Below are 16,393 nucleotides of genomic sequence, written 5' to 3'. Positions count from 1 at the left end.
TTTTTTTTTTTTAATTTTCAATTGAAAGTCATTTATATTTTTTGTAGTGAAAATGGAGAAAATGGTCTTTTGATATTACAGTCTGCTACAGCTTTAGCTTTATTTCAACATTTGAAACAAGAACTGATTCATAAAATTTTTAGTGTTTCATTTATGGATAAATTGGATGTGGAAATATCAGGTACTTTTTCCATGAAATTATTTTATCTTTTTAAACTATTGATATTTTTTTTATTTTTCTATAGTTACATTATGGTTATAATTTAAAAGGAAGTGGCTATAACACTAATATGTAACATAAAATTATCATCTGTCAAATTTTTTCTTCCTTTCATATTTTGTTGTTGTTGCTATTATTATCATTAATTTACTTCTTCACAACTGTGCNAACTGTCTCACTGTCCCTTTCTAACTGGACTGTGTCCTCCTCTCTGACTCCACTTTCTCTAACTGCACTGTATCTCCTCTCTGACCACACTTTTTCTAACTCACTATGTCCCCATTAGGGATTGCAATCCAGCAGTGTTTTCAATCCAGCTGGATTTTTGCTGGACCAACATCAATCCAGCTGGATCCAGCACAGATGTATTTTTGGTGCAATAAAGTGTTATCTATCTATCTATTTAGCATTTTATGGTTTTTTTAAAGAAATAAAACCTTTTTTTTTTAAATACTTAAAAACCTTTTATTATTTAGACTGTTCACTTTAAATCAGTAAAACGTCTTACACATTTAGGTAGTAAACTTAACTTTGGTTCGGTTTAACACTTGAGATAGAGATAATTAACTATAAATGTTTAGTTAAATTATAATTATAATGTAATAAGTTAAATAATAGCAAAGGTAATTCTACTAATTAATTTACTTTAATATATTATATTATAATAATGTAAGGATGGATAATCAGTGGCTAAGTGGCTATCAGTCTTACTAGTTTTCTTATATAGGCTCTACATATCAGTCTGTAGTTATTTATAAGTAATTTAACCACTTATAGAATAAAAGTTAAATACTCTTACTTAATAGAATTAGAGAAGAAGTTATAAAATATCAGTCTTGTCTTGAATAAAGTATTTTAAAGGATTAAATAAAATTAAATCAATCACTTATTTTTTCGTGTTATTTTTTTATTTCATATTTTTTTTTTATCATCAAATATGTTTTTGTTATCAAATATTTCTTTGTCATTTAACATGTTATCATGTTATTTTTTTGACTTTTCTGGAAGTAGGATCTCAAAAAACAAATAGTATTAATGGTGTTGTCTCCCAACCTACTTCTTAATGCACTGCATATATATCCCGCTGCAGAGAAGGCCCTTTCAGCCTCTACGCTAGTTGGTTTCAGGGTCATCAAATAATTATAAATCAAAGATAAGTTTTCACCTCTGACTCCCTCATTTTCATAAACAGCCATTTCCTTTTTTAATAACTTATCATAATCCTTCTCAGTACTAGTTTCTTTCCGTTTCATGAAGTTTTCTTTCTCACGCTTTAGTTGGATCTCCAATTCTTGTTCCAAGGTGAAATTCAGGGAATACGGGTTATCTGGATCATCGCTTTCCACCTCCATAATCTCCTCTGCCATTGCTGCTGGTTCCACTATATATGTATTTACGCGATTCACTAAACTAACCAAGTTTGATCCAAATCGTTAGAGCCATTTTTGTGGTAAATAATTCAATTTTCATTTAAGATCATGTAGCGTGTCACAGACGCCCCCTGGCATTTTTTTAGTCGCAATTTTTCCGAAATTTTTCAAAAAATTTTAAAAAATTCAAATTCTCTAATTTCTTCGAGCTGCGAAAAATGAAATAAATAACGTTTTTATTGCGCACCGAGTTTATTCAGGAAAAAAAGTCGAAAAAGTGCCGGTGTCTCGCAGCTGAAGCGGCGATCCGTCACGTGATTCATTGACGTCACAACCGACCGTAAATTAGAATTATGCACCAGGACTAGGAGAGGATGTTACTTATTTTATTTAGCGCGAAGACACTTTATTTAGCGAGAGCGAAAAGTCAACTGTCAATTAGATCAGCAGAGGTAAAAGGACAGGTGGTGCGGTGTAGAGAGGGAGTGTAGCACGTGCTGCACTGAATGGCAATGTCGCTCTCGCCGCCGAGCGATAGCGCACTTAGCAAAGCGGCAACGCTGACAACGTAGACTTTTGCACCATTATTTAGAAAGTTAATTGCGTATTTGCGGATCCAGCAGGCCGAAAAATGCGCTGGATCCAGCAGGCCGAAAAATGCGCTGGATCCAGCAATTGTAATCCCTAGTCCCCATCTCTAACTGAACTCTCTTTTCTCTTGTTGGGGCTTTCCTTTTAAACCCTTTCAGCATGAGAAAGTCATCATCGGGTGATGACTCATTGGCAGTGTCATCATTGTAGCTGAGACAGTGTTTTCTTATTTGGGGATGACTTGCAGCTTTCTTAGAGTCATCTTCTGAGTCGACATGACTCATCTTTGTTCTTAGTCATTGGTTGTTCATTGCTTGCTTTGACTAAGTTCTTCATGTAAACATTGCCGAAAACAAAGGGGGATGCAATGTTCCTCATTTCTATATAATTTTTGATTATTTGGTTGCTTTTTCCTCTTTTCTTTGGCATGTTGTGAGATTTCTGGTGGTTAATTAATAAACTGTTTTACTCTAATTAATTTAAGTAGATTTTAAATTTGGAAAAGGGGAGTCCCTAGATTGGTAAAATAGGTGAATTTCCTCTTACCACTTTGGTTAAGGTTTACACAAATACATAAAAAAAAATAAGTAAATAAACAAAAATTATTACAAATAAGTTTACAAATATATATATATATTTTTGGAGGGGGTGGTGATCCTCACACAAGTAGATGGAAACAGCATAAACCTGATATAAAAGTACAAAAAAAGGCATAATATATATTGCTGAATTCAAATGGAGAAGATCATTTCAGATGGAAAGCAAGTTTCATAAACTACTGAAAATCAGATAAAAAGCTAAAGATTAAACCAGTACTCAGAAAAGTAATCAGTAATATATAATGTTAAAATGTAATAACAATGTAATGTATAATGTTACACATGTTAAGAATTAACATCTACATTCCCAAATTTTAATATCGACTCAAAATAATTTAAAAAGACAAATTACAATAAAACGGTTTATTATCCAATTATCAGAAATTTCACAACATGCCAAGGAAAAGAGGAAGGAGCAATTAAATAATCAAAATTATAAAGGGTTTAAAAAATATATATAAAAATGNATTTTAAATGAATTCTCGAGATTTTTCTAGCATTTTTCATTAAATTTTATAAATAAACTTTCGGTATTTTTAATGTTTTTTTTTTATTTTTTTTAAATTAATTTTGTTGGAATTTTCTTAATGTTTTCATATTCTAAATATGTTTAGAATATTTAGGACACGTGCTGATTCTTTTTCCTATAATTTTCTGTTTTCTTTCGATAAAATTATCGGGATTTTGAGGAATTTTTTTATGTGTAAAACTGGTGTAAAATTTGTTTTTTAACTTAAAATTTCTATAAATTTTTTTTGTCTTTTTACTTACAATTCTTCTAGAATTTGCTTCCTTTCATTTATTTTTTCCCCCTCAAAATTCTCCAGACATTAAAAAAAGAAGAAGAATATAAAGGGTGGCCCAAAAGTCACTTAACCATTCCCGTCTTATTTGTAAGCAACAATAGAAATTGTAACAAAACTGAAGTCATTTTTTGATCCATATTCAAGTATTTACCTGGAATTCACACACACACACACAAACAAAAACGATGTTAAGTGACTTTTGAGCCACCCCGCAGATAAATTATACTTACATTAATTAATAAAAATGTAATTTCTTAAAATTAAGAAGAGATTTTATACAAGAATTACAGGAAAAATGCATTAAAAAAAAAAGAGGGTGGGGGATATCCTGAGGTATTTACGTCATTATCCTTTGGAGACATAAATCGAGTGGAGGATGGTACTTTGACCTTTAGGATAAACATTTGTACGGTGTTAAAGAATACTCAAAAATAGAAATATCTACACGTGGCTGCAGTTTGGTCATCCGCACACTAACGAAGACGATCGGATCTTCTAACACTACCAATGACGATCCTCTCATAGAATAAACATGGTTAATAACCTTTCACCTTCGCTGTGTAAACATTCGTAGGTTAAAATTTCACTTCTATCGACTTTCAAAGAGTTATTTGTCTTATCTACTCTTCAAATTTTATCAATTTACCCTCGAAAATTATCATCTCTAATTAGGAACATCTGTGTAACTGTCTTGACTGTACAGATGACCCGTTAATTAATCATTAGAGGATTGAGTTATCTGAGACGTAACAGGACCTTACGAACACTTGAAATGCGAATAGTTTATGTAACGCAATCGTCTGTAAGCTTTGTACGCTTGCGTAACTCACTCGTAACTCCATAAATTAACATATAGATGACACATAATCTTATGTAACGCACTCGAAACTCCATAAACTTCAAAATTTTCACAGCTGTTTTTTATAAGAGCGTAACACCTGCTTCGAAATTACAGCGTAACTTAGTGTGTGCGTTACATAAGTACACACGATACTTCTCGCCGTTATCTTCTTTCGTAGGAGTATGTTACAACGATTCGTCACGCATTTTTTCACTCTTAATTCGATCCCGTATTATTGTTACAGATAGAGTTTGTTTGCAAACTTCCTAATTCATTTTTGTTTAAGGAAGTGTTGGCAAAGGACACGAGGCGTTAAATGCTTGGCAAGACAAAGTGACAATGACATATAAACCCCGTCTATTTTAGTAATGGTCCTATCCCGTTGTCTAGAAAATACAGACGATGAATTACTTACTCTTGACTCATCTATACACGTGACTAACTCCCAACATTTCTCTGTACATAACTCTACATCGTCCCTATCCTTGTACTGGTTTTTTTAGATTAATTACAACTCCCACAAAAAGAAGAAACTGTTGTTAGTTTATAAATATAATTATTATTTTACAGTACATCACTTACAGCATTATCAATCGGATCGGCGGGTGTAGCGTACGTCTATTCTCACCCCTAAACTTCCATTTTGGTTTATTTGTATATGGCAATGCGACATCTGAGCTATCTACCAAAAGCGATGCCTCCCGGGAGAACTTTCTATGCGAAATTAGCACATATTTAGGTGTTACAAACGTGAAGGAAGCCCGGAAAACTACACGTTCCCAGCTCATTGGTCAGGCGCGAACACACGACCTATTAGTATTCAGTGGTTTTATTAAAATACTAATGAAATCTAATTAAATTATATGTTGTAATACATAAAAATGAAATTTGAGCCGATGTCAAGAGACTTATTTAACATCTTCAAAATGTTTTTCGGCTTCCATATACGAACAAACACTTGTTACAAAATTTGTAACAGTTAACACGAGTTATTCTCCTTGATCCAATTCGAAGTTTTCTTAATTTGTGTGATGTAACTGTAGAAAACTTTTGTTGATTTTATAAAATAAAACTAAGCGCGAATGTAACATGCAATGTACGTTCAAAGCATGATAATTACTTCAAAAATGAAAGCTTATTATGATTTATGTTAAATGTTTCCAATTAAATCTATATAAAATTTAGAAATTTTGAATTAATATATAATCAATCGCGTGTTTATATCAATAGAATAATTAAAACATTCATTTTATCCCCTTACGATAAAGCAAATTAAATATATAATGAATACGACATATGTAATTTGCATATGATAATACGTTATAGCAGTATAATTTAAATCATCCAATACTTACGTAATTACACGGTTTAAATTTTGATTAAATTTAATAAAATTATTCAATTAATATTAATACAGTATGAACGGACTCCATTATTGAACTTAAATTGCTTAATATTGCCGAATGCCGAAATTCGGCATTGATCATTTTTTAAGTTAATACGTCCGTAAAATTATTATTTATACATAAAAATATACTAAATTAATTGCAGNCGGATTAAGTACGTTATACGAGGCACCACTGTAATAGAACCCACTTTTCAAACATTTTCAAAAAATGGCCTCTGAAAATTTAGTGTTTAGCTTATAAGACTTTGGAAGTTTCATATCCAAGATCAGTGATAGCCAAGTGAATAAGGTGCAAGGCACTGGAGCTAGTTAATGGTCACCCTCTTTGAAGCTTAATAACTACTGTGCTTTTTGTCAATCTCTGAAAGTTTGCAAGGAGGTTTGTGTATTAGGGAGATTGATGCTATTAAATTTTGGTGATTAAAGGTTGAGGAAGTGGGGAGATAACGGGTCGTGTATTTCTCCAGTAGGATCAAATTAATGACAATTTTACTCATTATTAGTATTTACAACTTTTTACAAAACCTGTCCCTACCCTCAAAATTAATGTTTTTGCCATTTTATAATAGTTAAAAATATAAAATTTTTAAAAAATAAAATATCATAACAGATGGACCACACACAGTTTTAAATGTTGCCAGGAAAGTTGATCACAATGTTTAAACAGTATTTCATAGGTTCTGCCATGTCAAAAATTTTGTTTTAGTCTACTGTAAAAAGATCAAAGAAAAATCATCCCAAAAAATTTCCCAAAATGTCTATCAGTTGATAAAAAATTCCCCACTCTGGAAACATTGGGTAGCATTGCACAAAACTGCCTTTGGTTCTCAGGCTAATATCAGATGAGCATGAAAATGCATGGACACTTTTTTTGATTCACAGACAGGAAGGTGATGGTCAAATGAGTGCTATTTTTCAGGGAGCATGTTAGTAATCAGTTTCATTTCAGACATGTGTGTATGTCAACATGGATCTCATAGATTGTAATGTGCTATATTTTTTAAACCTACACAAGTATTTAAAAGCAAAAAAATAAAAAAGATGTAGGTAGATGTTGGAATGTTGGATATGTCTTTTTGATCATAACTGGCCTTCTTTTTTTTTGTTATTTCTGTTTTCAAAGTCCAAATGAAGTTTTTCTCAATTCTGGTCTCTCAATAATTTGTATGATCATTTTACTAATATCCATGTCCAGTTTTTAGAATATGTGGATACTGTATGCCCTTCAGCTGAAACAACACATACCTGGTACTTCCTGGAAACAATGTTAACACATCTATTGTTTTTCACACTCGGACAAGTGTGAAAAACAATCTGTAGGCTTCAAGTGTATATCCCAGCATGCAGTGGTCATGCGATGTCATGAGATTATCGTGGATGATCCAGCGGCCTGTCCTTGCCATGCAATATGATTTTTCATGTCTGCATACATCTAACATCTCCTGTATGTTTTATGCAATCCCATGACATTTGTCAAAAATGATGGATGTGAAATCACCCTCATTTGAAATTAGCCTCAATGTCACTTTTTACTTTTCTGCCCAAACTTGCCACATTGACATCATGAAATTGCTACATGTGTGGTGCATGATACTCCTGCTGTATGGAAGTTCGACATTTTGTTGTTTTTCCTGAAGTGTGATTTGTGATTAATTTCACACTTAATGTCAAAACAAGTAGACTAGAATTTTTATTGCTACTTGTTATCTCCAGTATTATATTTTTACCTCCATTTTAATAAAAATATCTCCAAGTTGCAATTTTGGCATTATGCAGTGTGACCCTACCTTAACTCTTTTAATTGAAGCATTTTGCATCATCATGCTGTTTTATCAGTCATGTAAGTTAATTTATAGTTGAGTCTATGGTGTGCTTATTGAATTTACTCTCCATGGAGAGGTGTCCAGATATAAATATTAGCACAGTTAATTTGTATAACTGAAGTTCTTAAGGAAATTCTGGATATAAATTTAATATTCAGATGAATGTATTCTTAGAGATGCACGAAGAAAACATATATTATATATTTAAATTACAATTATTGCAGTTTGTGCTTTGATTTATTTGTTAAATTAATATTAATCACTTTGCACTAAACATATTATGCTATTAACAACAGATGTTAATAAAATTAAAAACTCTGAAAAATGATAGAACATTATTTTCAATACTAAAATTTATTTTGCTGTTGAATAATTAATTTAGGCTCTATACATATGAAATCTCTGTTGCTTAAAATTCCAGAAACTATTTTTCAAATTGTGCATTCAATGGCTCATGCTATATTTAGGTAAAAAGTCTAGTCCAAATTATTGAGGATCAATATTTCAATAATTTAAAACTCAAACTTTTTATATTCATGCCTGATATAAGTTAATCTTTTATTCTCTTATATTGAAAAACAATAACTAACCAATGTAATATAGATATTAACTGAAAACACTTATATGTACAGTATAGAATTTTGAACTATTTACTTAGTCTTTTGATTTCAAATAATATTTTTAATTTAAAATTCACATAAAATAATTTTAATCTCATATGAAACATTTTCCTCATTAAACATCTGTTTATCTTAAGTATGCTATCAGTATGCAAAAACCTGATTTTATATATATTTCAAAAGTATTTCATATTAACAGTTTTTTAACAGATGTTATCACTTTATTTTGTTTGATTCATGGAACTGCTGAGTTATTAATTTATAATTTATTTTAAAAAATGAATTAAATAATCAAATTTTGTATTTAAAATTATTTAAATTATCATCAGATAAAAAGATATACAGTAGAGCGTCGATTTTCCGAATCAATTGGGGACTGGGGTTGTCCGGATAACTGATTTACGTACGAAAAATAGTTTAACATATCCAATGTCGAAATTTTTCTCCGTTGCGTGTCGCTTCGCATTGAGTTTTCGTCGNAATTTTTATCCGTTGCATGTTGCTTCGCATTGAATTTTCGTTGATGTTAAGCCTAACAAAGACTATTGTATCGTTAAAAATTATTTTTTTATTTTGTACAAACAAAATAAATATATTGAAAAATATAAAAATAATAAAAAATTATACTTCAGAAGTTAATTTAGTATCAAAAACGTAAAATATTTGAGTAGCCCAAGACATAGCCAAAGATTGAAGCACCACAGCACTGGCGAAAATTTAAATTTGCCGACTGGAATTCTTTCTGATGATTGACATTTCAGATGATTGACTTTCGGAAAATCGACGCTCTACTGTATTAGATATCCTAAAAGATATGCTTGATCCTGTATTAAAAATATGAAAATGGTTTAAATGTAGATGAGTATCAAATTCCTTCTATCAGATTTGATTTAGATTGATCTTTATTGTTTTATATCAATAATTTAATTTTTTTCATTATGTAGATCTAGAAATACAGGTATCCCTCATTCAGCACAGAGCACTTCTATAATATGGTTTGTAAATTGGGAAAATCCCCCATATAACACTGTTTCTTGTTTTGCTCTAACATGATTTGGGAAATTTTCCAAACAAAATTTCACAACTTTTAAGTCTAAACTTTCAATTTATTCTGTGCCTTTTGTCAAGTTTACTTTAATGAAAATGGATAGTAGAATATTTTTATTCTTTGTCCTAGCTTTCCTATCAACCAGGTGTCACCATCATTGCTTTCAGACTGTAGCTTTTAAGACTGTCACTATATTTTGTTTTTATAGATTAATCTTTGTATTTAGTAAAGTTTATTTAAACATTTTTAGGTAAGTACTGTTAACCTTTTTATAATTGTAGGTAAGTAATCATTTGTAAAAATGATAATGAAATACAGTGGTATCTTGGTACTCAAACTGTTCCCAACTTGAACAATTCAGTATTCGAACACAAATTCTAGAAAAAAAAAATCACTTGGTACTCATCTGAACAAACACAACTCACTTGAACAAATTTTCAATTAGTAATATATTTTTTATTTTGTCATTCATGAAAACTTTTATGAAAAAAATTTTTAAAAAATGAAGACATTGCTGATATNAAATCCCCCATATAACACTGTTTCTTGTTTTGCTCTAACATGATTTGGGAAATTTTCCAAACAAAATTTCACAACTTTTAAGTCTAAACTTTCAATTTATTCTGTGCCTTTTGTCAAGTTTACTTTAATGAAAATGGATAGTAGAATATTTTTATTCTTTGTCCTAGCTTTCCTATCAACCAGGTGTCACCATCATTGCTTTCAGACTGTAGCTTTTAAGACTGTCACTATATTTTGTTTTTATAGATTAATCTTTGTATTTAGTAAAGTTTATTTAAACATTTTTAGGTAAGTACTGTTAACCTTTTTATAATTGTAGGTAAGTAATCATTTGTAAAAATGATAATGAAATACAGTGGTATCTTGGTACTCAAACTGTTCCCAACTTGAACAATTCAGTATTCGAACACAAATTCTAGAAAAAAAAAATCACTTGGTACTCATCTGAACAAACACAACTCACTTGAACAAATTTTCAATTAGTAATATATTTTTTATTTTGTCATCCATGAAAACTTTTATGAAAAAAATTTTTAAAAAATGAAGACATTGCTGATATTCTTGATCAAGATCAACAAAAAAGCTCAGAAGATGATATACTTTGTAAAAAGAAAATGCCCTCATTAATATTAATATTAATGCATAATACATTATTTTTAATTGTGATTGTTAGTTAATTATTGATTACTTAAATAAACATATGTCTCATAGTAATGAAAAAGAATAGTATACTGTTGTTAATGTTTGGAACCCTATCTTTTGCACTAGGCCTTTGTTTCATACAGCATGGTACTTTTTGGGAATGCAACTATTGTGTTATATGAGGGATACCTGTATTTGTTTCAAGAAATTTATTATTTTTTCACTAACTTTAAAGTAATTTTTAAAATTTATTTTATTCTGTGTTTTTAGCTGTTCATAAAATGACTCCTTTCAAAAAAGAAATCCATGAGGTACTCTGTTCTGTCTTATCAGGATCTGAATATATTGAAGATCATATTTATACACCATATTATTATCGTTTAGGTAAATATTAATTTTAATAAAATAAAGATTTGCTTCAATATTTTAAATGAGGAATTAATGATTTATAAAACAAGTTTATTGTTAAAAATTTTTTAATAGTATTTTTAAGTAAATATTATAATAGTCAGGGGTTGCTCTGGAAAATTTAAATATATTGTCAACCATTTTGCCAATTTTAATTTTTTTTCATCACTTCAAATTATTTATCACCACCAGTTTTACTTATTAATTAAATTAATGCAGCTGCCAGTAGCCTTATCAATTTGGCATCGGGAAAGCAAAAGTAAGCTGCAAAAAAGCACAAGAAGAAGGCTGGATGTTTGTGTCTCTGATTCAAATGAAACTTGGTAAGCACATAGTCTTAAACACAAACAGCTCCTTGTCCAAATAATAGGGCCCACTTCTCAAGCATTTCCAAAAATTGGGCCTCTGGAAATTTAGTGTTTAATTAATTTATAAGTCTTTGAAAATTTCATGCTCTGAGTGGATAAGATGCTAGGCACTGGACCTAGACAATGTAGGTTTGAACCTTCCAAATTTTAGTTTGGGTTTTTTTATGTGTAACCTAATTATTTTATCACATCATTAGCATTATTATTACTATTATTATTCCTCACGTTTAAAGCTTATAAAACAAAAGATTAAAAATTGCAACATTATTTCTCATTTAGCAAAAACAAGTCTCTCTAGATTTAACTTTTACATTGTTAAATAAAAGTTTTATTTCTTTATATTTATTTCAAATATGGTGGTATTGTGATATTTGAAGTGTAACAAACATCATTGCATGAAGAAATTGTCCACAATATTAACTATTAAAAAAATAAAATGCTGTGACTATGCTACTTTATTTTCATATCACTTGTCTTTTTAAATTAAGTTAATATATATATAGAGTTTTCAGGAAAACTGTTACTATAAATGGTGAATAAAATGTATGATATATATATATATATATAGAGAGTTTTCAGGAAAACTGTTACTATAAATGGTGAATAAAATGTATGAGCTAATGTGTCATTATATATTATGTTTATAGTTATGCATATACTTGTACAATGTGATTCAGTCAGAACTGAACAGTTACTTTGTTCAATACCTCATGATTGCACAGTCACATTTGAATAACATGTAATGTAAAACACCTTGGTTGACTGCTTCTTTATTAAATAAATAATTGTTCCATTTGTTTTCAGGCTCATCTTTTCATTTTATACAGAGATATTCCACATAATGAGTGTTGTGTTCAGTTAAGAGTGAACCACTCTGTATATTAAAGTAATTTTTTTTTTAAATGCATCATTTAAAAAATTTGTTGAATGTTGAAATTCTATTTAGTTATTTTTTCTAGATTTTGAATGCAAATTGGATAAAGATAAAAATCCACTTCCTTATTCCAAACAAGAAATATTTAAACCTAAAGTGTATAATCAGCCATTTTCAACAGCACATCAAAGGTAAGCTTACCAAATAACTTTTTCTAAAGGCTGATTCACATCTATGGATAAAATTATGGAATGAGTATCAATGACAGAATGAACCAGTTAGTTTTTATTGTTAAAAATGTAAGAGATAAACTAGTTATTGATGTTAATTACCTTAATTTTGTCACTTCAACTTTAAACTTAAGAAAAATATGTTAAAATCAAATATGTTATATTTAAATTTAAAATAGAAATTATAATTTATTTGACTAAAATTTTAAATATTTTATAGAATTGCCTTTAATTGCTTAGCTGAGGAGTCATTCTGTGTTAATATGCCTCAGCTTTGTGGAAATGAAATTATGAAACGTAGACACTTGGAAATTCTGGGCTACAAAATTGTTGAAGTAATTATAAATTAAATTATTATTATTAAAATTATTTATTAAATCAATTGTTTTAGTTAAATAATTTTTTTGGTTTTACCAACAAAATTTAATTAATATTAACAATAATATGAAAACTTACTGAAATTCATATTCATAAATTTATCTAAATGCTAGTATAGAATTAATATATTTTGCAAGCCTGTTGTAAGTTTTTTGTTCATACAATTGAGAACTATCTGTAATTAGAATTGATGAATTTCAAACTCATTATTGGCAATCTATAGATGAAATCAATATCATTTGCATATATAAGTATCTCTCGTACAACACTGTTTCTGGTTTTGTTCTAACATGGTTTGGGAATCCTCCATGCAAAATTTTACAATTTTTAAATGTAAACTCTGTTATTCAATATATTTTCTATTCAAGCAAGCATGCATACATGTTGTCTCAAATGTGCCCATGGATTTTAGAATATTGAAATTTTCAATTTGTTCTGTGCCTTTATTCAGGTTTACTTTAATGAAAATGGATAGTAGAATATTTTTATTCCTTGTCCTAGCTAACTAGGTATCATTGTCATTGCTTTCAGACTTTAGTTAACACTGTCACTGTGTTTTGTTTTTATAGATTAATCTTTGTATTTAGTAAAGTTTATTTAAACTTAGTTAAGTAATCATTCATAAAAATGATGAATGAAATATGGTGGTATCTTGGGACTCAAACAATTTGTTATTCAAAAACAAATTCTGGAAAAAAATTTGCTTGTACCTCAACTGAACAAATGCGATCTGCTAGAACAAATTTTTGATTAATAACATGTATTTTTATTTTGTCATCTAACTATGATAAAAATGATCAAGATCAACAAAAAAGCTCAGAAGATGATATACTTTGTAAAAAGAAAATGTCCCCATTTAACTAAAATTAATATTAATGCATAATGCAGTAGTTTTAATTAATTTTGATTATTAGTTAATTTTTGATTGCTTTAATAAACATACGTCTCTTAGTAACGAAAAAGAATAGTATACTTTTGTTAACTTTTGGAACCTAACCCTATCTTTTGCACTAGGCCTTTGTTTCATATAGCATGGTACTTTTTTGGAACATAACTACTGTGTTATATGAGGGATACCTGTATATTTATACACAATGTTTTTGGAACAAGGTCTTTATTGCAATATGATTGCTCTAAAAAAAATCAGAAAATTTACTAACATAGGTAATCTTAACTTGCATTACAGACTTTTTATGATCGATAAATTAATTGATTAGAACATAATTGATTTTTAGCAGTTCTAAATATTTTATTTTAGTAATATAAAATCTTGTAAAACATTAATGAATGAAAATTACTTTTTTATAACATATACATGACACAAATACTTAATACAGAAATAAAATCACACAAAGAATGAGAGAATTGGAAGTAAATAAAATTTAATTCAGATTTTAAATATTAAAATTTTTCAAAACAAGAAAATTTTGACTTTAGGAATTAATCCTAATAAAAATTTGATTTTATATTAATGATTGGAAGTGGAATGTCTTAAACTGCATCAATTTACATCAATATGAGTTTGTAAATTGATGGATAAGATGGATGAGTTTTTTTCTTTGATGCCATTTCTATTTATACTGGGATAATCTTAAAAATAGATGATAATATAGCTGGTATTTATGCCCACTTTCTTTTGTCAGAAATTGAAATTCAATTAAAATGATATATCTGTTAACTTTATATTTTTTTATTGAATACAAAGAAGATAGTTCATCAATTAATAAAACTTCATTTGAATATAATATTTGTTACTGGAAGTATTATGCCTTTTACCTGATTTTTTTTGTTTCACTTCACTATTAAAACAAATATTAAAAAATGCTTACTGCCTGTTTGATAAATTATAAAATAAGATCATGTAAGTTAAATTGTTATAATTTTCACTTTTGACTGATTTGAATGAAAATGTTACCATATTTGGAAAAATGGAAATTAATTAGATTTTGAACTTTGTTGATGAACTGGTTTTAAGTATCAAATTGCTAAACAAACTGTTTATGTCACAAAACTAGATGTGATTTATCATTCTTTTTTGTTTCAGATACCATATTTTGAGTGGAATTCAATGAAACTATCAAGCAAAACAGCTAAAAGTGACTATCTTTATAAAAAGATTTTTCATTCTTAGCATTATACTGTTGTATAGATTGAATTATTTTCTTTAAAATAAATTATTTTAATTATAATGATATCTGTATTTAAAAAGTGTTATCATCAATTCATGCAGAGTTCCCCTCACCAGATAAACTAGGAAATGTCAGGAAATTTTTAAATAGCCAGGAAAATTATATTTAGTGTAAAGGTGGGGAATTCATTTATTTTTCTGAAAATTTAAAGAAAGAAAGATTATAAAAACAACCAATTACTGGTTAATATTAATAAAAAAAAGCTTTACTATGTCACTAACCAGCAAAAGAACCACTTACCTTTTCAGAAAGAAAGATTGATAGTTTTGGAATAAAGGAATTTTTTTAAAGTTAAAAAATGTTTTAAAATCATTTTTCATTCTGTGATGTCACATATATGGGCATTAGTGATGTGCCGGATATCCGTATCCATATCTGTATCCGTATCCGTTACTTTTTAGCGGATCTTTAACGGATCTTTTATCTTAATGAATTTCATTACTTATATGAAATTTTAAAGATAGGTAGCAATAGCACATTTGTCATTTACTATCGTAAAATATTTCCATATTACACTACTAAATTTTTTTGTCGGCATTGTTTTTATTTTAATTTAACTCAACACTCTCCAAAAACACAAACGTAATCTACGCTATCCCGTGTCACACTAGCCACAAACCAGTGTTTCCCAACGTGGGGCCCACGCCCCACAGGGAGCAATTGGATTGCTAAGGAGGGCAATTCGAAAATGGACTTGTACTTGTCCAGAGTTTAAGTTAACAGTATAGCCGCTGTATATGTTAGGGAGACTAGAATTTTAGAAAGGCTTAGGTGGGGCATAGCAAAAAAAGGTTGGGAAACACTGCACTAAACTATTGTGGCGGTACGCTATATTTTTGTAAATATTAATTTTAGTTTAGTTTCGTTTCTTCTTTCTACCCTTTGTTCTATTGTTCTATTTTCTTCTAAAACTTTCTTATCTATTCTCTGTCCCTTGGCTGGGATAAGCAGTTCCTAGAACTTTGAGGAGCAAAGGTGTAAACAGAAGCCGGAGAAAAAAAAGAAGTGACGTAGCAGATCATTCGTAAACTGGACAGCAGAGTGTACGGACGAGGTGAGAATACTGGGAGTCGTATTTTCAATGACCGGATAGTTCAGAAAAAAGATCGTGTTTTAAGGTCGTATTGACGACTGTGGAAGAAAAAATCCTAATTATTGAAGAAGAGAACTGGCCAGTTATAAGAGAAGGGCGTGTGTTATCCCACCCAACAGTATGCATAAAGAAACAAGCCGAAAAAAGGGACAAAACCCCAGATATCTCTATTTCTATCTTATCTATCATTTTTTCTGTCTTCTTAATTCTATCCCTTTTTCTGTTATTAGTGTTAAGTTAGTGTTTAAGGTTAGTTTTAAGGTTCCGGGTTATATTGTCGCGATCGGGATCTGTATTGTACACGTGATTTGGATACAGCGAACTATTATTATCGCTGTAATTTCGCATGCTACTGTTTGTACC

At 29.4% G+C, this 16,393-nt stretch overlaps 1 protein-coding gene across 1 annotated transcript in view; it reads left to right on the top strand.

Moving 5' to 3' along the window:
• Positions 1 to 14,937, top strand: part of LOC111637033 (FAST kinase domain-containing protein 1, mitochondrial-like) — a 20,097-nt gene extending 5,160 nt beyond the window's left edge. The window contains exons 2-6 of the mRNA XM_023382439.1: positions 48 to 181; positions 10,761 to 10,874; positions 12,226 to 12,331; positions 12,591 to 12,705; positions 14,793 to 14,937. Of these exons, the coding sequence (XP_023238207.1) occupies positions 48 to 181; positions 10,761 to 10,874; positions 12,226 to 12,331; positions 12,591 to 12,705; positions 14,793 to 14,879 (556 nt within the window). The 3' untranslated portion in view covers positions 14,880 to 14,937. The remainder of the gene's footprint in view (positions 1 to 47; positions 182 to 10,760; positions 10,875 to 12,225; positions 12,332 to 12,590; positions 12,706 to 14,792) is intronic.
• Positions 14,938 to 16,393: the final 1,456 nt, after the last annotated feature.

This window comes from Centruroides sculpturatus, unplaced genomic scaffold (assembly GCF_000671375.1).
Source record: "Centruroides sculpturatus isolate CEXI.00-Female unplaced genomic scaffold, Cexi_2.0 scaffold60, whole genome shotgun sequence".
Taxonomy (NCBI): Eukaryota; Metazoa; Arthropoda; class Arachnida; order Scorpiones; family Buthidae; genus Centruroides; species Centruroides sculpturatus.
The sequence above is the reverse complement of the archived record's forward strand: the minus strand, read 5'-3'. Positions and strand labels throughout refer to the sequence as shown.